This window comes from Lepidochelys kempii, chromosome 1 (genome assembly GCF_965140285.1).
Source record: "Lepidochelys kempii isolate rLepKem1 chromosome 1, rLepKem1.hap1, whole genome shotgun sequence".
NCBI lineage: Eukaryota > Metazoa > Chordata > Testudines > Cheloniidae > Lepidochelys > Lepidochelys kempii.
This window is the reverse complement of record NC_136380.1, coordinates 198,238,652-198,261,091: the sequence shown is the minus strand read 5'-3', so window position 1 is coordinate 198,261,091 and position 22,440 is coordinate 198,238,652. Positions and strand designations below refer to the sequence as shown.

Below are 22,440 nucleotides of genomic sequence, written 5' to 3'. Positions count from 1 at the left end.
TTCTAAGGTGCGTGTACCCTGCAAAATTAAGTATTCCGCACTTGACATCTTAATGCTCTCGCTGGTGTCAGACTCTACAGTAATTAGTTGTGATACTGCAAATAGAGAATTATGATTTCTGGTTAGAAATAAGATGGAATCACCTCTCAGTAGATGGAGGTACTTCCTCCTCCAAAAACAGTGCTTCCTAAAGTCTCCCCTTAGACCCTAAAAAATAGCCTGGACTGAAAGTTCAGAACATGTCAAGATTAGTCAGTTTCCTAATGGCTCGTGTTGTATATGCTCATATTTTTTTAAATGGTTGCAGTTCCGTTGTTTTTGTCTTTCCTTTCAGAAAGAACCTGAAAGTGGACATATAAAATGTAATGCCTTTGCTTCAGAGCACTTTACAGACTAACTGTTAAAGTGGCACATGCAGTGTTAACTATACAGGAGGTCTTTGGTGTATTACAGCTACTTGTCACATTTTATTTTTTAAATGAGCTCTCTTGACAGCTGCACTGTCTTATTAGATCCATGCCTCTGAAACACTCATAATATTGTAAATTGGCTGCAAGGGAATTCTGTGGTTCATAAAACTGATTCTAATACTGTCCAAATTATCTGTTCTGTCATATTACTTCTCCCAAGGTGGGCTTTGACTTCAAAGTCATCAGCTGAGATAACAAAGCCTTCTCTTCTCTTGGCATCTTGCTAGCATGTGCACCAGCAATGCTTGGTGTGTGAGCATGCATGGAATTCTAAGGAGTCAGAGGATTATAGTGGCCAACATGGCTTAGTATATTGTTTCTCCTTTTCGTGGCCTGTGTGATTTATGGTTGAGCAAGAGGTATTTATAATGCCACAGAGACTGTTCAGTGAAGTGACTTTCGTTGGATTAGAGGCAAGTAGGAAGACTTATTTCTTCAGGGAGGGAATAGGGAACTGAAATTGCTAGCCCGAGACCCAAACCAGTGTGCCTAATGCAGGTATTGTGAAGAACTGCAAGTTAGCATTTTGTGGCACTTGGAAATAAGTTATTCTGTGAAGGTCCAAGTGATCATCAAATTGTAGAACTAATCAGATTGTAGAGCCATGCTCCTTCTAAATAAAATAAAATATATATAAAAAACCAATAATATCCCGTGAAATCACAAAGTTGAACTTGCTCTTTACATTTTTGTTTCCTATGATAATTTAGTGCTTAATGAAAGGTTCCAAACTGGCAAATTGATTGACATCCTATATCTGCAGAGCAGCAGCTGCTCTGACAATGAGAGCTAATGGAAGAGAAGAAGCTTGTAGTGGAATAAGTCTGTGTTGTCCCTGGATTTCTTCCAGAGATGATGTGGCTATATGGGAACAGGAGCAGATGCGGCAGGGTTGGGTGAAGGTGGACTGAAGAGTTGAGGAGACTTGGAGTGAGGGGCCATCACTGAAGGATGAGGAGTTGATGGATTGGAGGCACTAAAAGGGTTAGGTGATAGATACAGCTATGTGATCTGAGCAGGGAATGAATTATTTTCTTCTGCACAAAGGTGGTGCTGCTGGATTGCAGATCTTTCTTGTACCTAAATTGTAATTGGGGGAGAGAATTTTTTTAATGCAAAGTACATGTTTTGAAAAAAGAGAAAAGGAAGACAACAAACTTCCCCACCCCCTTCAACTGGAAACTTACATGCTGGGACATGGGTATGGACTCACAGAAGTAACTGACTCATGGAGAGGAGCAGTCTGAGCCCAGGACTGGGAGATGAGTGCTTGAGTTCTAATTCTGACACTGATGCTCTCATGGTCGCCTTGGGTAAGTCAGTTAGGCCAAACATTTCAGGAATGTCTAGTGCTTTTCCCTGTCCAACTTGAGGCACCTTGGGCCTCAATTTCATAAGCATATAGCATCTCTCATTCCAACTGAATTTAAAAGGGAGCTACAGATACTCAGCACCTCTGAAAATGTGGCTCAAGGTCTAATAGGCACCCAAAACCTGTGATCCTGTCTAAAAATATGGGCTTCCACCTCTGTGCCACAGTTATCCTTGACCTAGGATCAGTATTACAGGTATTGCCACACTTGTTATCAACTCCAAAGTAGCCCCATGGGAGCACATTTTCAGAACTGTGTGTAGGTGATCAGCAGCATGATGCTCATTGACTTTGAAAGCTTCATCTCTGCTTAATGTATCAGAAACATGGGGTAAAACACACTTTTACTGCTAAGGCATCTTCATCTCCAGTTCATCCGACAGTACTTCATGAACTAGCTGAAGCAATCTTGGAACCATTAGCAATTATATTTGAGAACTCCTGGAAGACAGGTGAGGTCCCAGAAGACCAGAAGAATAATAGGGTTATAAGGAATAGCCAGCATGGATTTGTCAAGAACAAATCATGCCAAACCAACCTAATTTCCTTCTTTGGCAGGTTTATTGGCCTAGTGGATGGGGGAAAGCAGTAGCCATCATATATCTTGATTTTCCTAAGGCTTTTGACACAGTCCTACATGACATTCTCCATAAGTAGGGCTCTGTGTCTGTCACGGAGGTCGTGAAAGTCACTTATTCCATGACTTTCTGCAACCTCCATGACTTCTGCAGTGTGCCTGACCCCAGGGCCGCCCAATCAGCTGGCCGCTGCTGGAGTGAACCCGCAGCCTGCTGCACTGACTGCTGCTCTGGTGGCCTCGGGGCGAGCTGCACCAGCTGCTGCTGGAGCAAATCTGCAGCCAGCCGCCAGGATGTCCCCACAGCTAGCCGCGTCGGCGGCTGCTGCTGGAGCAGCCCCAGAGGCAGCCGCATCGGCTGCTGCTCAGGCGGCCCTGGACAGCTGGCTCTAGGGGCCGTCCCAGCAGCAGCTTCCCTGGGGCGCCTTTTCCCCCCCTGCAGCAGCACCCCCCCACCGCCCCAAGATTTAGTCAGGAGTATTTATAGTATATGTCATGGATAGGTCACAGGCCCTGAATTTTTGGTTATTGCCTGTGACCTGTCTATGACTTACTAAAAATACCCATGACTAAATTAAATCGTAGCCTTATCCATAAGCAAACTCGGGAAATGTGGTCTGGATGAAATTACTATAAGGTGGGTGCACAACTGGTTGAAAGACCATACTCAAAGAGTAGTTATTGATGGTTCATTGTCTAACTGGAGGGATGTATCTGGTGGGGTTCCGCAGGGGTGAGTCCTGGGTCCAATACTATTCAATATTTTCATGAATGACTTGGATAATAGAGTGGAGAGTGTGCTTATAAAATTTGTGGGGTGACATCAGGTTGGGAGGAGTTGCACACTGTGATGGGGTGTACAAACCCCACACTGAGCAACAAGGACTTAAGGGCTCATTTTGGGCTTAGCCAGCCCCGCCCCGCCACACCTGTAGCAAATGCTCCATCTGGTGGAGGAATGAAAAGGCAGCGAATTAGCTCAGTTGGTGAGCAGTGCTGAAGGTGAGCAGATCTGTCGCTCACAGCTCCCGCAGAGCAGAGTGAAACCTAAAGGCTCTGATGGAGCTGCCCAAAGGGGCCCTCTGTGAGGAAAGGGAGGACCCTCGGTAGAGACAAGCAGAGAGGGAAGTATTCTGTGGCCTTGGACAGTGGCGACTCCCTCTTGCTTCCCTGGGATTTGGATTTTCCCATCAGGCGAAGGCCTGGACTGAGGTGACCCCAGCAGGGGAGATGAGAGGAAGAGGCCCAGGGAGGACATCCTTAAGTAGTCTTGGTTGCCAGGTTACTGGTAGCTAAAAGGGCCCTGGGTCAGAGCCCGGTAGATGGGGAGGGCCCAGTCCGGCTCCCCTCCCCACAACTCCCTTGGCAGTCTGCGGTTGTGGCCGTGACCACTAGGCCAGGCTTCCCAACCAGACCCTGAGTAGAGACCATTACAACTGGTGGAGAACACGGATATTTGATCCCACCCCTGAGAGAAGGGGAGATCGACTGACCTAGGCATCCAAGCAGCCTGATTTAGAACAATGTGGGCTGGTCGGCCAGCAACGATGGAGTTGGAACGATTGCTGAAATGGATGCCCGAGAACCAGTAGCAGCACAGCACGTGGCCCAGCAACAGCAGCAACAACAACTCCTGCAGCAAATGACCGCCCAGCAGCAGCAACTGGTTCGGGACTTAGGGGCCCAACAACAGGAACAACAGCAAAGGTTAGTTCAACAAGTTGTGGCGTTGATGCAGTCCCAGGAGTGTCCCCATTAGGGGACCTGGGCCCAAGCCTAGGAGCCTCGCCGGTACCCGTGGAGCTCACAAAGATGGGCCCTGAGAAAGACCCCGAGGCTTTTCTGACAACATTTGAGTGGGTGGCTATGGCTGCGCAATGGCCATCTGACCAGTGGGCCATCCTGCTGGCACCCTACCTAATGGGAATGGCGCAGGCCGCATATTTGGGACTGGATGCAGAGAGCACCCAAGACTACCCCCAGGTCAGAACGGCCGTCTTGGACTACCTCGACATTACTGAGGAGACCTTCACCAGAGGTTCTGGGGGGAAAGGTACCGTCCAGGTGCCCAGCCCCGGGTTGTCACTCAGAAACTGAGATCTGTGTTGGAGATGGCTAAAGCCTGAAGGGCGGACCGGAGTAGTGGTGGCTGAACTCATCCTGGTGGAGCAGTTTGCCCAAATCCTCCTGAAAGGGGGTAGGGACTGGGTACTCAGACATCGACCAGAGTCACTTACTGATACTGTGAGATTGATGGAAAACTATCTGGCAGCTGAGATGGCTCTAACTCCCACTTCCGAGCCATTGCTTGACTCCAGAGGGGCTCCTCGACAAAAGGGGGAAGCCAGCCAGGGAGACAGAAACTAGACAGGGTGCTTCCCAAAGCCCCCACTTATCAGGGGCCCAGCCAGCCTTTGAGCCCAGGGCTAGGAGCCTGGGAGAAGCCCCGGGCCCTCCAGCCCCAGCCTGAACATAAAGTCTGGGGTCCTCAAGCGACTACCCTGCCCAGAGGCCAGGAAGGGTGAGGGGGCCAAGCACCTTGGGGAAGACAGTCCCTGAGACCTGGTCTGGACCAGCAGTCTCAGGGCTAACCAAGGGGGCCTGTTTCTCCTGTGGGTGTCTGGGCCACCATTATCAGGAATGACCCGATATGGAGTGCAGCTATGGGCAAGTATGGACGGCAGAGAGCCGTGCCCAGAAGTGCACCCCAGCAAAATTAACAGTTCCTGTACAAATAAATGGAACTGAGGTAATAGGGCTAGTAGACGTGGGGTGTGGGCAAATCCTGGTCCCCAACTCTGAAGCCCCCAGAGATACCATCTTCCTGCAGAGCATTCACGGGGCTATTAAACCCTATCCCAGTGCCTGGGTAGAGGACACCATAGGGGATAGCACAAGACCGCTCGTAGTAGGGCTAGCCCCAACCCTAGCTACCCTGTTATATTGGGTTGGGATTGGGAGCACTTTTCTGACCTATTGAGGGGATGTAGGCCTGTTCCCTGGAGCCTGAAGGAAGCACCCAGGGGAAGCAGGGCAGACGGGGAACTCCGGCCTGTGACCCTGGCGAGAGTAGGGGAGGAGCAGGACCCCGGAGAGGGGGGTTCCTGCCAAGAGGGATTGCTGCCGGAAGATGCGCCCAATCAGGAGACATTACAAATCCTGCTCCTGGAAGGGGAGTTACTGACCCAAGAGATGGATTTTGTGAAGGACCAGAGGGAGGATGAGACCTTGACCCATGCATATGAACAACTCCGAGTGATTAATGGCGAGGTCATAGATCCCCACTGGGCTGCACAGTACCCCCACTTGAGCTCAAAAAGAAACAATTATATCAGCTGGAAAAGGACCATTGGATGGGCGAAATCCATTCACAATTCCTTGTCCCGCAGCTACATCGGTGAGAAGTCATGTGATTGGCCCATGCCGTCCCTTCCGCAGGCCACCTTGGACAGGAGAAAACTCTGGCTCAGATCTTAGACTGCTTCTTCTGGCTTGGGTACATCAAGAAGTTAAAAACTTCTGTGACTCCTGCCTGGAATGCCAGCTAGTCAGGCCAAAATGGGGGATGAAAGCCCCCCTCGTCCCTCTCCCGGTCATCGATGTCCCCTTCGAACGAATTGGGATGGACCTTGTCGATCCCTGGAAAAACATGCCACTGGATACAAACACCGATTGGTGATAGATGATTTTGCAACTTGCTATCCGGAGGCAATCCCACTCTGTAACACCAATTCAAAGACTATTGCCATGGAACTTTTGAAAATCTTTGCTCGAGTAAGAGTTCCCCAGGAGATTCTCACTGACCAAGGCACCAATTTCCCAGCCCACTTGATGAAACAGGTCTGTGAGCTTTTGAGAATAAGAGCCTCCGTACGTCCGTTTATCACCCGCAAATGGATGGCCTGGTTGAACGCTTCAACCTAACCTTAAAGCAGATGGTGAAAAGGTTTATGTCAGAAGACCTCCCACATTGGGATCAGCTGATCCCCCCCCCCTCCTGTTTGCCATTCAGGAAGTCCCACAATCCTCTACAGGCTTCTCCCCATTGGAGCTCCTGTATGGGAGACGGCCACGGGGAATCCTCAACCTGGTCCGGGAGATGTGGGAAGGACAATCTCTGAGAACTCAGAATGTCCTACAGTACATGTTGAGACTCAGGGGGAGACTTGAGACTGTGGGAGCTGTGGCTAAAGAAAACCTCCTCACCTCTCAACAAACCCAGGAATGCTCCTATAACAAGGGAGTGCGGGTACACACTTTCAGGCCAGGCGATCGGGTCCTCCTTCTACTCCTGAGCACTGAGTCTAAACTACTGGCCAAGTGACAGGGACCCTATGAAATTGTGCACCAAGTCGGACCAGTCAGTTATGAGGTTAGCCAACCTGACAAATGGAAGCCCACCCAGGTCTATCACATCAACCTGCTCAAGGCGTGGAAAGAACGAGAAAGTCTGTTCATCACCCTGTGCTCCCCAGAGCCAGAACCGGGGCCCCAAGAACGTTACACCCTGTCCCCAGGGGCTATACAGGTGGGGGAACAACTTTGCCCTGAACAAAGAGCCCAGGTGCAGAGCCTAGTGAAGGCCTCCCCAATGGTGTTGTCCTCCCTACCAGGAAGGACCCACCTCACGCACCATCACATCCAGACTGAACCTGGGCAGATTGTCTGGGAGAACCCCTGGCCACTTCCCCAGAAAGTGCATGAAGCAGTAAAACAGGAAGTCCAGACCATGTTGGAGCTTGGGGTCATTGAGGAATCCCACAGCGAGTGGCGAAGCCCTGTCTTATTAGTCCCAAAGCCAGATGGCACTGTCCAGTTTTGCATTGACTTCAGGAAGGTTAATGCGATCTCCAAATTTGATGCCTACCCCATGCCCCGGGTGGATGAATTACTAGACCGGCTGGGTGAAACTCAGTACATCACTACCTTAGTCTTAACAAAGGGGTATTGGCAATTCCTGCCCACACCAGAATCGCATGAAAAAAATGCTTTTGCCATTCCATTTGGTCTGTACCAGTTTTGAACGATGCCCTTTGGACTCCATAGGGCACCCACGACATTCCAGTGCCAGGTGTTGCAGCCCCATAACTCCTACGTGGCAGCCTATTTAGATGATGTAGTCACCTACAGCCGAACCTGGGAAAAATATCTGGTCCAAGTGGCGGCGTTGCTCCATTCCCTGCGACAGGCTGGACTAACAACAAATCCTGCAAAATGTAAAATTGGGAAAGAGGAAACCATCTATCTGGGATACATTTTTGGGAAAGGCCAGATCCGGCCCCTTATAGATAAACTCCAGGCGCTCAAGGACATCCCCATGACCTACCACCAAGAAACAGGTCAGGAGTTTTTTTGGGGCTTGCTGTTTACTACCGCCGGTTTGTACCAAGATTCTCGATGATTGCAGCCCCTCTCACAGACCTCGTCACGAACGACAGCCCCAAGAAAGCACACTGGTCCGAGGTTGTGAAAAGGCCTTTCAAGAATTGAAAGAACGCCTCTGTACAGAACCAGTCCTATTCAGTCCAGACTTCTCCAAAGAATTCATTTTGCAGACAGTTTCTTCCGATGTGGGACTCGGCGCTGATTTATCTCAGGAAATAAAGGGGGAGGAAAACCCAGTGCTCTATTTGAGCCGCAAGCTGTTCCCATGAGAACGAGCCTACTGTGTCATAGAGAAGGAAGGCCTGACAGTGAAATGGGCCGTAGACTCACTCTGATACTATCTCCTGGGAAACCCATTCAAACTCATCACTGACCATGCTGCATTAAGATGGTTAAACACCATGAAGGACACAAACCCCCGACTGGTGTGCTGGTACCTGTCTCTCCAACCCTACGCATTCCAAATTCAGCATTGAATTGGGAAAGCCCACCAGAACGCTGACTTCTTTTCCAGGGAAGAGGGGGCGCAATTGGATGGACAATTGACAAATGCAGACTTTCTAATGGGGACTTCGGTACTGGATGTGCTTCTCTCATAAAGCTGCCTGGATGGATAGAAAAGGAGGGAGGCCTTAGAATTTCACTACTCTACATCATTTTTAAAAGTGTTTTTGGTTGACTGTCCTCTTTAGTGTAACATGCTCCAGGGTTTGATAAACACAGGAAATTACAAGGCATATGATGTAGCAAAGGAATCTGCTGGGAAGGAGAGCTACACGCATATATTGTATCCTCCAACTTGACAGTAGTTTGTATCCTGATCCAGTATAGGATATGTTGTCTCATTTTCCCATTATTAAAAAAAGGTATTAATATAGTACTTCTAAAAACTACTAACAAAGCTTTGTGAATAACCAGGCAGTGTGTTAGCTTCCCTGTTCAGTATGCCTCTGTGCTGTCTGGGGAAGCATGGATCAGCATTCATGTCACACTCCCCATCAATACCTGACCCGAGCTGGGGAAGCTAATGATCCAACCAGCAGACCAAATTTGGTGATGAATCCTGGTCACATGCCACTTGAGGCAAATTGCTCATACACTAAAAAGAAGTGCTGTCTGGCAAACCTAGCCCTGGGACTTGTAACCAGTCCTGTGTACCATATTAGTGCGGTGTGAACAAATAGTCACTAGGGCAGTGATCCCCAAACTTTTAGCCTTGTGCCCCACCTTACCCCTGGCTGCCCCCTCCCCCAGAGCTGGGGCCGGGAGTGGGGCCATGGCTCCGGGGGGGGAGGGGGGGCAAGGGGGCCGAGACTGGGGCCACAGCTTGGGGCAGGGCTGGTAGCCAGGGCCCTGGGCGCAGGGCCGGCAGCCTGGACCCCAAGTACTGTAGCCAGACAGCCAGCCCCCCCTCCCCCCCCTCAGACCAGCATTGCTGGAAACACAGGAGGAAGCCCGAACAGGGCACTTAACATATATTCCAGCACAGCCTTTGAAGCTGTGAAAAGCACAGGTGTGCTGCTACAATGTGCCTCTGGGAACAGATACAACGATTAAGCTCACAGCAGGCAGAGGCCCTGTGACAGACATGGCTCTTAGCCTCTACTAAATAGCGTGATGCACACACACCAACATCCTAGGTGGGAAAATATTTACCCTGATAAAAGAAATGTCCAGTAGTCGACACTTATTGTTTCTCTCCCTTGCAAGTGTAAACTACTCTTGCGAAAGCTGGCGTCACCCAGACAGACCAGCCTCAATTTGGCATAAGAAAGGAGAAAGAGAATAAAGGAGTACAGAGGTATAAGTAGGGGACCTACAGCACCATGATTTTTGAGTGCTTTTCACTATCTATCTGCTGGTCAGATAAGTGACAGCCTCCCAAGGCTTCTGCAGCTAAGAGGGTCCCTAAGCCTTGTCCCTTATTCGTCTTTCCGTGGAATTGAGTGACCGATCCTGGCTTGGCACCGCTGGAATCGAGAGATGCAAGGAGGGTAAGAAGCACCCACACCTGATCTCCTATCTTTAGTGTACACATATTTTGAAATAGAGCTCTATACTTTGTTTTCTTTCTTTGGGATTGTGGCTTCAGTTTTGTAACTTGTTTGTGTGTGTAACATCTCTACATTTAAATAAGTAGGCACTAGCAATTTTGTAACCACATGATTAGAATCTAGCTTAATAAATTTTGGTAACCATTTGTGCATAAGCCTGACTTGTTTTCTCTGGTTTACTGTAAAGCAGCCGACACAATTAAAGAACCTCAGCCGTTTTGGCTCTAAAGCCTGGCCATTAGGTGAGAATACTAAGAGCCTAGCGTTGAGTTGTGCCGCCTCCACGGGGCAAACTCTTGGGGCACCTGTCAGTCAATCCTGGCTTCCCGCTGCGAAGGAGCTCTGAGCTCTAGCAGTTAAAGTCACGGGTGTGGAGAGGCTCTTAGTGCTGCCATTGGGGCACCTGTCAGTCAGTATTGACTGCCCGCTGCGAAGGAGCTCTGAGCTCTAGCAGTTAAAGTCATGGGTGGTTAGGACCTTGGGGCATCCGTCAGCCTAGCCCGGGCTGCCCGCCGCGAAGGGACAGTGCGTCCTAGCGGTTAAAGTCACGGATGGTATAAACGGGCATAGCTGGCACCTCACCAAACATCCTTGGCCGTCGGCTAACAAGTACATGGCCGGGAGCGGAGCCTTGCGTGCGGAGCCTTGGGTGCGGGGCCAGGAGCAGAGCCAGCAGCTGGGGCTGGTGACACGAGTGGAGCTGGGTGGGGCTCCTTCCCTGCCTCCTGTTGGGGCTGGCCCAGTCCCCAGCCACTTCTTCCCGAATGTTCCTCTCTGCCCCCCGAGGGGGGTGCGCCTCATAATTTGGGGACCTCTGCACTAGAGAATAGTCTGAGTGATGTTTTAACTCTGACTGGAGTTTAATTTAGGTCTTCAAAGGCACAAATGAATGCATGAAACCATAATGTTCCACTTACTGCATGGCTTGTTTCATATCCAGAGGATTTTGAATAACAACTGACTCTTTCAAATCTGCTTAAGAGTATTAAAGCATAATTTACCTGACTGCTCCCTAAGTCTACGAGCCGACATCCTTCCTTCCATTGTGTGCTGTGACACCCAGCTGGGGGGGGGTATGACATAACAAGGAGCATGTATGCTGTAGCTGATGAATATGGATTTTTGTGGGACCTGGAAGATACAGATTTATAGGGGGTACATCAATTTAAAGCATAATTCTGTTTGATTTTTTTTTTTACAAGTGACACCTGGCTGTATAACTCAAAGATCAGAGATCATCTATCTTTATGTGTGCTTACTTTGTTTACTTTGTGCATTTGACAGCACTTATGTGTACTCATTTTCTGTTTCCCCTATTTGGAAAAGTGTGATTTCCCCCCTTCTTACTTTGAAAGAGAAATATGAATTGTAAATGGGCTATCTGGACATGTTTTAGGGCAGGAAATAACTTCTGCAATGTCAGTCTTCTTATTACCTTGCTTAATAGCTTATTCTTGTAGTCTCAGGTGTTATTGACTATGTACTAAATATGGCAGTAACATGCTGATCTGCTTTTGAACCAGACATATTGTAATTGTAACCTTTCTTTAATTGAGGGCTTCTTATGGATTTAATTGCATCTCTAATCCGGTATCTTGCTTTGATGTATGGTGTAGAGTAAGGCTTTGCACCTGCAGTGAATGATGAATAAGACTGAATAAAACATTTCTAATGAATGGCATTCAGTGAGATCAAAACACAGAGAGGGATCTCCTGTCCCCAGAATTTCAGATCGTGTTGGTGCTGCAAAGAGTGTAAAACCAAACTAGCAAGGTGCTGCTGAATAGTGGAAAAGATGCATGCACGAGTGAGGAGCTCTTGAATCAGAATCGCTTAAAATTACATAAAAAGAAAAGGAAGACTTGTGGCACCTTAGAGACTAACAATGCATCCGATGAAGTGAGCTGTAGCTCACGAAAGCTTACGCTCAAATAAATTTGTTAGTCTCTAAAGTGCCACAAGTACTCCTTTTCTTTTTGCGGATACAGACTAACACAGCTGCTACTCTGAAACTTAAAATTACATCTCACTCCCAAACTTGAATGGTTAGGCATTGATGCTTGTGGTGATCTCTGCTGGGCAGATCAAGAAATGGACTTGCTTTGGCAGACAATGCCACATCTCCCTGTTCTGATAGTTTGGTAATAACTATCTCACAGATCTTTCCTCTATGTTAGACACATTTTTTTACTTCCTTTGTACACACTCCAGTGTGATTTCTGTGTGGGTCGGGACTCCTTTGTTCTAGCCCAGGGGTTCTCTGTTGCTCTCACAGGGCAGAACAAATGCTAGTAGGCTGCCTCAAGGATCTCTTCCCTTCCCGTTTGTGACTATGTGGGTCTCCTCCCCTCCACATGCAACTGGGCAACATCCTTGTGACCTCTTCAGCCACTGGTTCCATGAAAAGGTAATATTGGGAAGGTATCTGATGTATTTTTAGCGTGTAATGGAGTTTAGCAGTTGGAAACAAGTAGAGCTGACACTACGTGACCAGCCAACATTACGTGTGCAGTCAATGTGTACTTTGTGGATCACAGACCACAGCTGGAAAATGGCTGTATAAGGTGGTATTTAAGAAGGAGAAGGGAAAGATTCTAGAGCCTTCGTTTTCTATTTATATATGATTGACTGCATACGATGGGAATTCTATGATCATTATTGCGAAAGTGAAAAATCTAATCCCTATTTGCTCCAAAATCTGCTGACCTGAATGGCATTGTTGTTTTAGCATTCACTAGTGGGTGGCAGGGGGCAGAAATGGGCTCTAAGTATTTATACTATCTTTCACTGATCTCTTTGCCAGTATAATCTCAACACCTGGAATGTTGTGTGTAACTTTTTTTGTCTTAGAGCTACCAGTTCTGGAAATTTTATAATCCTTCTCATTTTGCAAAATTATGTAAACTTGTAAGACTCGGGCTAGGATTTTTAAAGCAGCCTAAGGGAATTAGGCACCCAAATACCACTGAAATTCAGTGGTATTTGGACAACTAACTCCTTTAGGATCCTTTGAAAATTGAAGCCTGCATATATCAAATTATAACTGATAGTCTTCCTAGAAATACCTTACTCAGCAATCTGTGTTTCTCTTCAGGTTTTTGCATTATAGAGAGACATGGGCAATTTCAAAGGTCATGCTCTGCCTGGAAGTTTTTTCCTCCTCTTTGGCTTGTGGTGGTCAGTGAAGTACCCGCTAAAGTATGTCTGTAGAAAGAACAAGAATGCTTGTTACCTTGGTTCCAGGGCAGGATTTCAGCGCTTGGAATTTATTGAGGGGATCGTCAAAGCAGTATTTGCCCTGATTGGTAAGTCAGACTCTGATTTTAAAGAGAGAATAAAAAGATGAGGGCTATGCTAGTTAATATTTTTATCTTTTAAAATTATCTATTTACTGTCAGTTTTATTATAGAGCTGGTCGTTGTTTTAAAAAAAGAAACTAAAGCCTATGAATTAATGTCATAATAACAGTGAGGGTGATTAACCATTAGAACAAACTACCAAGGGAAGTGGTGGATTCTCCACCTCTTGATGTCTTCAGATCAAGACTGGAGGCCTTTCTAGAAAATATGCTTTAGCCAAACACAAATTATTGGGCTCATACAGGGGTAACTTGGTGAAATTTCATGGCCTGTGGAAGACATATATACAGAGGTCTGACTAGATGATCTAATGGTCCCTTCTGGCCTTATAGTCTATAAATAACTGGAGTCACATTCAGTCATTCCATACTTAAGGTTGTAACATGTTTCCTGTCTAAAGCTGAATTTTGAAGCCCCTTTAAGATCCGCACACTCTCTACACATATCAGTTTGCCAATTCAGGGGTTGGGATAGAGGTTGTGGCACAAATGTGTGGTCATTGACCTGGGGCTCTCATATGCAAACTGGCAACCGCAGGCAGGGTGGGCAGTGCTTGCCCTTTTTGAATGTACTTCATTATGATTTCTGCCCATTGCTGTGAGCACCTACCAGCTTTCAGATGTCACTGGCTTCCACTGAATTATTAATATAACATGTGAATATAGAATGCTGTCTACCAATGCATCCGATGAAGGGAGCTGTAGCTCACGAAAGCTTATGCTCAAATAAATTGGTTAGTCTCTAAGGTGCCACAAGTCCTCCTTTTCTTTTTGTGTCTACCTGGTGAAACTCAGAAGTGAAAATATCTACCCTTTTTTAAAAGAACCAAACCTTCTGAGCAGCAGAATCACTACCTGAGATTGCCACTTAGCATTCTGTTATGAGATGGCTTAGAAACAAAGCAAATAAGTGGACTAAGCAGCTGATTTGAAACCTTTGCCTCATTCAAATCACAGTACAGTCTAATTTAGCAGTTTTCCCTTAGGAAGCAGGTAACTTGAGTATTTGGGAGCTCACTGTGTGTGGTCTCAAGACTTAGATATTGAAATGGGGCCACAATGTTACTTTTAGCTATTTGCTTTGTAGGGATAATAAAGATTCCATGGTATTTCTAATAAGACATGGGCTTTGTCCTCTTCTGCTCTGTCACAGTCTCCTTCCTGCTTGTCCCCACACTCCACATCTCCAGTTGGCTACTGCCTTCCATCCCAGAGATGGCTGCACTTCAGTGATGCTGTATGTACAGTACATAATTTGAGATACTCTGAGAGCAAATATGTACAATTATATATTATCCCCTGACAGAAAAATTCTCTTCAGATCCACCGTGAGATCTGTAGAGCTGATATTATGTTGGAATGCAAAATACTAAATCAGTGCTTTCTTTTTTGCTGCAGCAATGTATTGTTTTACTGTATTGTAACTTAGCTCTCAGTCCAAAGAATGGAGAGGAAAGACTGAGGGAGAAGGAATGAAAGCACCAGTGTTGGAGTACGTGGATGTGTATGGCACTGAAACAAATTTGGAAAAAATGTGCATTTGCCCCTTAATATAACAACTTGTATCCTGTAGGGGGATAGTGGGATCCATTATGCTGCATATAATCTTCAGTTTAAAATATATATTTACATGTATAGAGTGTCTCAACACAAAGTGCTTCACAAACTACCATGTACACTCAAAATATCACTCAAATGCAGCCTTCACTGGGATGGAGGGTTGTAGCTACACAACTGTGTTTGGGCGGGAGGGGCTGTCCAAAAAAAGCAGTGTAAATCCCTACGTTTAGCAAAAAGTCCCCTTGGAGCTTTAATGCTCATACACAGCAGAGACGGACCCTTGCCTTTAAGGCATCATAGGAAAGGTCCCCTGGAAGTCAACTAATTGTCATACCACTGTATGTACTGCAGAGGGGTGAAAGGCTAAAGTGTCCCTGCTGGGACTTGAACTTGTGGTTCTAATCTAAGGAATTAAGAGATGAGAAACCCATTCTTAAACCACTGTGTATCCAGAGAAAAAGATTGTTAAAGATTTAGTCAGATGATCACCGACTATAGCAAATGTTTGATTAGAAAGCAACATAAAGTGGTGATCTGCACTGTTAATGGCTGCATGATACCAGGACAATAGCAGGACTGGCCTGCTGCTGCTGCTGAGTAAAGTACTGTCTTTACTGAATGGCTAAAGACTTAAAATCCGTCTGTGCCCTAATTAAGCTCCAGGATAGCCACCAATGCTTCCCCTGTTATTTCATATGCAGGTATGCTAGCTGAGCAGTTTGTTCCTGATGGGCCTCATCTGAAGTTGTATAATTATGAGGAAAAACACTGGGATCACTTGATGAACTGGCAGCATGCCACCATGTATCTCTTCTACAGCATCTCAGGGCTGGTTGACATTGTGGCTCATGGCACCAGTGCATTGCCAGTGGCCTTGGATAGGATGATGCTTTCATTAGCAGTTTTCATTGAAGGTGAGTTTACTTGTGTGTTCAGAACCTGGAGGAAAATAAGGAGCCAATCAACCAAATATATTATTATGTATTATTATTAAAGAAGCAATTATTTGGACTGAAACTGAAGCCTAAGGGAGTTAAGTTCCCAAATTTTAATAGGAGTTGGGCACTTAACTCCCTTAAGCTCCTTTGAAAAATCTCAGCCTTGATCTGTCTAGATTTTAACTAAGTGTACGGAAAACAAAATGAGTGTATTATAGCATCACCTTTGTTACGCTTTAGAGACAGTTTAGTAACATTTTATGTTAATCCCGTTTTTAATTAAGGATTATAGGGCAAATCCCCTCCCTGTTTCCCAATCAGAGTAGTGGGCTGGGCTTTGGGGAGAGTCACAGAGGAAATGTGGTGAGGAATCAACACCCTTTTCCTGCTGTCCTCCAAACTGGCTGCACCCAGCCTCAGTGTTATATGGTGTTCTGACTATGTAACTGTAACCTGATTATAAAAGCATGTATGTATGTACAATTACATGTCTCCCCCTCTCCCTCCTTTTGTGTCTGCTTCCGTCTTATAGTACAAAGGAGCCTAATCCCGATTGGGGCCTCTGGGTACTACCATAATATAAATATTACCTTTGTGCATTTCTAAGCTTAACTCACTTTGGAATAAACATTTTAAAGGGAGCTTGATACAGAAGGAACAGTTCACAGTTTCTAGTGGGAGATTAGGGGAACTGTTGGGCATCATTAAAACAAATGCCTGGTGTTGTACTATTCTCTCTTAAAAGATTGATCAGTTCCTATGTTGTCACAGGTTTTCTCTTTTATTACCACATACATGGGCGAGCCATGCTGGATTTTCACGTTCATCAGTTACTTTTAGTGGCTATCTTTGGAGCAGCCTTTTGCATATTTCTGGAAGTCTTCTTCCGTGGCAGCATTGTCCTTGAGATGCTCCGGACGAGTCTCTGCATTCTGCAAGGTAGCTGGCTCTGGCAGGTGAGTCAATGTTTCCAGCTATTAGGATTCCCTCCTTTGACTGTAATACTTGCTTTATCCCTTTGCTGCTTCTCCATTGGCATGCTGGTACTTCAGATATGACCTACTATGCATTTACACAGTGCCTTTTATGCACAGATCTCAAACCACTCATAAATAACGACTAATCCTGAATTTCCCTGCAAGGATATAGAAGTGCTTAGTACACATTTTACAGATGGGGAAGCCATTTTACCAGTACATCTCTTTTCCCAAAGCCAGACATTGACTCAATGAGTGAACTAAGAATAGAACCCAGGAGTTCAGCTTCAGTCCTTCGCTGTAATGACTAGATAGTCCCAACCCTAGAAAATACTGTATGAACTATGTAAACCAACAGTTACTTAGTGGTGCTACATGAATGCAATGTTTTTTACAGATAAAGTTAGTCCACAATTCAGAAAATCTGCAGGAAAATTAATAAGTAAATGTTCATCAAAGCACAGTCAAGGTACAAGATGGAGGAAAGGCCATGTGAACAATTCATTGGCATTGCTGTAAAGAGGAAGGAAAGGGAGAAGTATTTTGAATGTGTTGGATTGGTCCCATCTCTCTGTTTCCTAAAAAACATCTCAAGTGATCACTCTAAATCCTGATTCATCACTCCAAGCACAGCTTGCCAGTTTCAAAACTTTGGCAGTGGAACAGGTAAAACAAGTGCCCCAAACTTTAATACTTCAGCAATATGGGCACTAGCATCAGTCACTAGCATTACCTCTTAAAAGTCTAATAAACATTCCTGTCACCATTCTGTCATTCCATATACTTAGTTGGTGTTTAGTAGCCATACACCAGTTACAGTGTACTCAGGACAGTGTACTCGTGTGAGAAATGGTAAATACTCATTGCATAAATCACTGCTGTCTAATAACAGAAGTAGGAATATCAGCAGTCTTATGCTGGAGAACTGTGGTTGCTACAGTAACTTTTCTTTCCACTATGTCTAGACTGGCTTCCTTTTTTTTTTTTTTTTAAACACGTTGGCCGGACATGGTGAATGAAAATGTGTGGGGCTTCTTTAGAAGAACTAGACATTTAGCACCAAATCAAATATTTAAACACTTGCACTAGCAAAAAAAAAAAAAACCTCTTCAGTTGCAAACTTTTCCATAATTGAGCTCAAGAAAAATGTCCAGTGTCTCAGAACTTACTGCTGTGTTTTGTTGCTCCATGAGTTTTCTCTCTTGACTAAAAAGTTTCACGACGGAATAGTTAGATGTAGTCATTTAGATTTCCTTGCCTATCTTGTCCTAGACAAGGCAACACAAGGAATTAAATAGAAAAACAGAAGAGTTCTCAGATACAAGGGTGGCTTTTTTCACACTTTTCTGACACTTGCATGACAGACGTGAATTCTTTGTGTGGATCAAATGCCACATACTGACTGCTGAGTAGCAAATTTGTACAAGATGAGCGAGCTTTCCTTTTGTATCGCCAATGCCTTGATTCATCAGATTCTCTGCAGGTGAAGCAAAATAGTCAATCCACCTCAGATGTTCTCAGCCAGACTGTTGAGAGCTGATGCTAGAGGGACTAGATAGCCTAAGGAACCAGTACTGTTTAAGTGAAACCCTGCTCAACAGTAGCAATAGCTAGCATCTGATGTCTGTTGCTCCTAATAGACTGGCGTCCATGCCTCAAAAAAAGGTCACCATCATAAGGGGCACTAGCTTGGATAAGTGTGTTAAATTTTTGTAATATTTTGGAAAGAAATCTCACTCGCTGTCTATAGAACACATACAGTTCTTATTAGTTTTTACTGATTTAATAAAAAGTGACACTGAAACGATGAAAATATGTAAGTTAAAGTCCCCTCTCTTGAAATGAATAAATAATTAAAATCCAACCATTATTGTTTGCAATGTAACCTGATTATTGTCCCCATCCCGCAACAGAAGCTTATTAATAACCAGGCTTTTGAAGAAGGGGAAGTGCAATAAGGGCTAGTATTTGTGCAGTTTTAGAAATAATCTAATTTAAGTATGATGCTGTAAAATTGTTTTGTTATAATGTTCTTAGATGTAATCTTCAATACACTTAAAAACAATCCTCAAACATTTGCCATATGACCTATGCCTGACATATAATGCATGGTATGGCTCAGAACAAATGTCAAATGAATGTTATTAAATAAATTTAATTTAATTACAGATTGGTTTTGTACTTTATCCTCCAAATGGGAGACTGGAATGGAACCAAATGGATCACAATAATATGATGTTCTTGACAATGTGCTATTGCTGGCATTATGCCTTTGCTTTTCTTATACTTGCAGTGAATTACAGTATTGTCAGCTGGTAAGTTAACTATAGAACTAAAATTTTGGAGAACCATGTGTCAGTTGCAGCATGAGTGTAAGACTTTAGGCTCATGGGATAAAATCCGTCCCGGCCCCCCGGCCCCGCCCCGATAAAATAAAGATAGGCTTTGCTCATTCAAGGCCATTACATAACTGATCATTCCAGTGAAAGGGAAAATAAGTACTTTGTGAACAGAATGGTATTTCACCACTGTTAACTGGCATCTCATGTAAATTGAGCTACTTTTGACATTGTTTAGAATTGCATTACAAAAATGAGAGCTGGAAAATACCTTCTAAATCAGTGGTTCTTAACCTTTCAAGACTACTGTACCCCTTTCAGGAGTCTGATTTGTCTTTGGTACCCCAAGTTTCACCTCCACTTAAAAACTATTTGCTTACAAAATCATAAAAATACAAAATGTGTCAGAGCACACTATTTCTGAAAAATTGCTTACTTTCTCATTCTGTCTGTATGAAATTTTAGTTTGTATTGACTTTGCTGGTGCTTTTTATGTAGCCTGTCGTAAAACTAGGCAAATATCTAGATGAGTTGATGTACCCCGGAAGACCTCTGCGTACCCCCAGGGATACGCGTACCCCTAGTTGAGAACCACAGTTCCAGATCTCTGAGAGTAAAGATAGGGGCAGTCCCTACAGTGTGGTGACAAATAGTACTTGTCTGTGCCAGTTTTAAATGGCTCAAGACAGATGGCTATTACCACTTCATTTGGAGACTATTGCACAGACCAAACAGACTTCGTTGTTAATATTTTCTCCTGACTAAATTTTCTTTTGGCCAGTTGTATCCCATTATTCCTAACTATAGCCATGTGCCTGGTCTCACAGTGTTTAATCTGACAAAACCCCCACTTAAGTCCTGATTTTCTGTGGAATGGTATATTGGAGGAATCCGGCTTGATCACTGTGACAGCAATGTCTAGCCCATTTACCTGTTGTATCATCTTCCTTGATGTTTATACCCTTTTCCATTCTTGCAGGCAATTATATCCCTGCTTGGTCATCCTTTGGCCATATTTAGTTCTTCCAGTTTTTCCTCATAAATCAGTCGTTTTGGCTCCTTGATGATAAAAATGATTAACTTTGTGTCCCCTGTAACAATAACCAGATCAGCATTTGACTCATTGTTTAGGTTAGAATGTAAAATTATGTGGCAAACCTCTTCTTTTCTGTCCCCCCACTGTCTCCAGGGTAGTTCGTTCAAAGATTAAACAGGCCCAGTCCGTGGAGATGGGATTACTGAAAACATCTGAACGAGATCAGGAATCAGAAGACGAAATCTAGTTTTGTATAAATTCTGTTTTACCACTTTGCCTTCTTTACCATTAAGATAATTTTTACCTCATTTCTAGACTAGTTTACCATTTTGTTTGTTCTTCATATAACTCGCTATGCAAGTATCATCCATAAAGTACTGTATACTTACTTCTACATAATTAGATTCTTATTTGCAGAGTGTAGGCCTGATATTAATTTGTGGTGTTTCCATTAGTACATTATTCATCACACGCTTTAGTGGAAAAATATTTTCCTATTAGCTGAATTTAGATTGGATGGGGTGACATTGTCAAGTAAAAATCAATTCAGCCCATTAATAGCTGAGCAACATGTTCTCCTCCTGCTGTTGGAGAAACTGGTAAATTTCCAAATATAAATATGTCAAAAAAGCTAAATTTGCTGAATTGCCAGCCATGTACATAAAATAACTGTACAGAACTTTAAAACAATGGAATAAGCACATTATTGATGGAGACCTACATCTGCATTGTCAAGTATATTGAAGGATATCTTTGCTTATAGTTTCAAATGAAATTGCAAAAAACTGCAAATTGCAAACCCATGTAGCATTTATCTACACAGTCTATCCTTTGTTCGTTACAACATGTGCTCTACCAAATTTCTGCAAGGAGATCAAATAAGTGTAGAAATGACCACTGGGATTGCTCATCATGAGGGGAAGTTACTCATTGCAGTGATTTGACACTCCTATCACCCCTGTGCTTTGACAAGCAGTACATTGACCCTACTTTACAGCCAGGGGCATTGGAACAATTTTTATAGTGGGGGTGCTGAAAGCCTTTGAACAAAACTGTAAACCCTGTATATGATGGAAACCTTACATCAAGCCGGGGGGGGGGTGCTGCAGCACTCCCAGCACCCTTAGTTCCACATCGCTGTTCACAGCAAGTATAGCAACCTTTTATAGAAAGGCTTCTGTGTGTCAAACAGAGCAACATCAGGCGTCCAAGTTAACTCTGTACCCTAAATTCAGCTCCTTTCCCATACTGCAATCTGGTGGGATTTCAGTAAGGCACTGGGGCAGTCACATGACTGGATGCAGTGCACAAATCCACATGCTGTGCTCAGCAATGGCAGCATATGTGCTTGGATGCAGTCTGCAGCTGAGGGACCTGATCTGATCTCTGTGCACTCTCTTGGAGGATGTTGATCATTGTAGAACAGAGTGCGGTATGGACACATGCACACAGTGATCATTTTAAAATCAACTCCGCAGGCTTCTTTGGGCATTTCTGAATGTATAGTAATTTGTATTGTACAAATGATTCTGTGAGGTGCCAGGTTTCTTCCACTCCTGCTGCAGTAAGGATACATTCCAATATGAATTGTAGGATTAGGAAATGACTAATACATGGCAAAGAACATTAGTGAGCCTTATTGCATGGAAGCATACTGCCCCCAGGGGGTTCAATACTTGAAGTACATCTGTAACACAACTCATTCTTCAAAAAGCCTATAGTAGTAATTGGTCATGACTGGACATCTGCCATTCAGCAACAATTACTCCTGGGAGAATTCGGCAACAAAAAATTAAAAACTCTGTTCACAATATTTTAAAATTCTGCATATTTTATTTGTCAAAATAATGCAATATAATCACTCTGGTTCCAATTATTTTGGTAATTTATTTAAACTGCAATATAATGGATAGAGAATGGGAGTGGGGAACAGATCGCCTTGCCTAATAGTAATGTAGCTAGGTTTGACCCTTTATTTCAAGTCAACAAATATATGCAGCCATATGCTCAGTGTTACAACATAGGCAAATGAAGACCAAGTAAGGGCAGGGGAATCAAACTCACAATTTATGTTGGCTACTAACCATCTCTGAAAGGTCACTAGCCAACAGTTCATGGAGCACATTGTGATAGGAAATTTTTTCAGTCCAAAAATTTAGAGCAGTTCTAATTACTAAAGCACCATCAGCATTTATAAGGCCATACTGTCTTTTATCCTGGGCACTCTGGCAATGTAAAGAAGCCTTAACACTTTTACACCTGTTTTATACTCCTGGGGAAATTCACAAAGACAATGGGAACACTAAGCAGGCAGGCTGCTACATTCTGCTCTGCCTGAGGGGACAGAGCCTGCCCCATGCTTACCTCCTCAGAA

The 22,440-nt window shown here is 44.5% G+C and overlaps 1 protein-coding gene across 1 annotated transcript in view; it reads left to right on the top strand.

Annotated features, from left to right (window-relative positions):
* TMEM45A (transmembrane protein 45A) overlaps positions 1-20,374 on the top strand; it is a 33,070-nt gene extending 12,696 nt beyond the window's left edge. Inside the window, exons 2-6 of the mRNA XM_073328861.2 lie at positions 12,953-13,163; positions 15,478-15,690; positions 16,486-16,670; positions 18,861-19,006; positions 20,220-20,374. Of these exons, the coding sequence (XP_073184962.1) occupies positions 12,974-13,163; positions 15,478-15,690; positions 16,486-16,670; positions 18,861-19,006; positions 20,220-20,313 (828 nt within the window). The 5' untranslated portion in view covers positions 12,953-12,973 and the 3' untranslated portion in view covers positions 20,314-20,374. The remainder of the gene's footprint in view (positions 1-12,952; positions 13,164-15,477; positions 15,691-16,485; positions 16,671-18,860; positions 19,007-20,219) is intronic.
* The last annotated feature ends 2,066 nt before the right edge of the window (positions 20,375-22,440 follow it).